Genomic DNA, 1,577 nt, shown 5'->3' with positions numbered 1-1,577 from the left:
GGAAGGCTCTTCTTTAATGGGCTGCTGAAAGGCTGGAGGTGGGGCCGCTCCATCTACACCTTGGGTACATATTTGTTCCAGGCTGTGACTCACTCCCTTGGAGTGAGACGTTGAGACGTTGACTGCCCCACCTCCCTCGGCCGCCTTATAGTTTCCTTCCTCCCAAGGCAGACTCTCAATGTGTGGAGCATCCCTGCGCTCCAGTCTTCCCCACAGATCCCAAGGCCATGGCAGCCCTGGCGGCTGGATTGTCTAAGAATCGGGCTACGGCCAAAGGTCTCGGCTCCAACCAGAGAGCCGTGAAATACTTAGGGCAGGACTTTGAGACCCTGAGGCAACAGTGCCTGGAGTCAGGGATCCTGTTTAAGGACCCAGAATTCCCAGCCTGCCCTTCAGCCTTGGGCTACAGGGACCTTGGACCACATTCCCCACAAACTCAAGGCATCATCTGGAAACGGCCCACGGTAAGCAGGTGGGCTTGCTGGGGAGGGTTATGGTGGGCAGAGGGCTCTTGCTTGGGTCAGACGGAGTGGATTTTGAGGTCCAGGCTCTGGATCAGAAGTTCCGGGAGCTCATACTTTAAACACCTAGCCTTGCCCCACAAAAAGACAAAAACAAAACCAAAAAAGAATAAACTCCCTGAGTGAGGTATAGAGGGAAGCACGTGTCCCGGTGCTTGGAACAAGACACACTGGATTTGAGCTGCGGCTCTGCTAGGCTGTGTCTGGGGAGCCATGGGCAGGCTAACCCCCCGGGAACCTCAGTGTACTCATCTGTAAACTGCTGCTGCTACTGTTGCGAGTTGCCGTTGAGTGGACTCTGATTCATGGTGACCCTGCGGTCAATGTTGTGTGCCGTCCACACAACACTGATGTGCTTGAGCCCATGGTTGCAGTCGCTCGTGGTTGGGGTGTCTTCCAACCCAGGCAGAGGGGGGCTCGTGGTTAAGCACCGTATTGGACACTATTCCGTTGTGATCCATCAGGGTTTCACTGTGCAAGTAGCTCTCCAGGCCTTTCTTTCTAGACCAGCTCAGTCCACAAGCTCTGCCGAAGCCTGTTCCCCAGGGATCACCCCGCTAGCATTGAAAACATTGGTGATATTTGTCAGGTTTGCTGTGAGGGCTAGAGACAAAGTCAGGTCACAGTCCCTGGCACATAGTAGGCACAGAATACACAGTAGGGATTATGGCGTAGGTCTCCTAGGTCAGCCCACAGGGGAACAAATCGATGCTAAATGGAATCAGTCTTGGGGCAAATGGTGACGTCCTCATTGCTGAAAGGTGCAGGCTGCCCTAATGTCATGAATTGTCATTGTTCCACGGGGGCTGGTGGGTAGGAAGGTGGGGGCCTGGGACCCATGGTGCAGGTGAAAGCCAGGGCTCCCGGGTATTGCCCCTTGTATTAGTCTAGGTACTTTAGAGAAACAAATCCACAGCAACTCATGTATAAGAGAGTTTTATGTAAAGAAAGTGTGCATCACGAAAACACCCCAACCCAATACTGCCCAAGCCCACAAGTCCAACATTAACCCATTAACCCAACACCAGTCCACAAAGTCCTCCACCTCACAAAACA

The 1,577-nt window shown here is 53.3% G+C and overlaps 1 protein-coding gene across 1 annotated transcript in view; it reads left to right on the top strand.

Annotated features, from left to right (window-relative positions):
* The first annotated feature begins 227 nt into the window (after positions 1-227).
* Positions 228-1,577, top strand: part of CAPN8 (calpain 8) — a 95,921-nt gene continuing 94,571 nt past the window's right edge. Inside the window, exon 1 of the mRNA XM_004699933.2 lies at positions 228-464. Coding sequence (XP_004699990.1) covers positions 228-464 — 237 coding nt within the window. The remainder of the gene's footprint in view (positions 465-1,577) is intronic.

This window comes from Echinops telfairi, unplaced genomic scaffold (genome assembly GCF_000313985.2).
Source record: "Echinops telfairi isolate 266 unplaced genomic scaffold, ASM31398v2 ScPeMD7_7424;HRSCAF=8462, whole genome shotgun sequence".
Lineage (NCBI taxonomy): Eukaryota > Metazoa > Chordata > Mammalia > Afrosoricida > Tenrecidae > Echinops > Echinops telfairi.
Note: the sequence above shows the minus strand (reverse complement) of the source record. Positions and strands in the feature narration are given on the sequence as shown.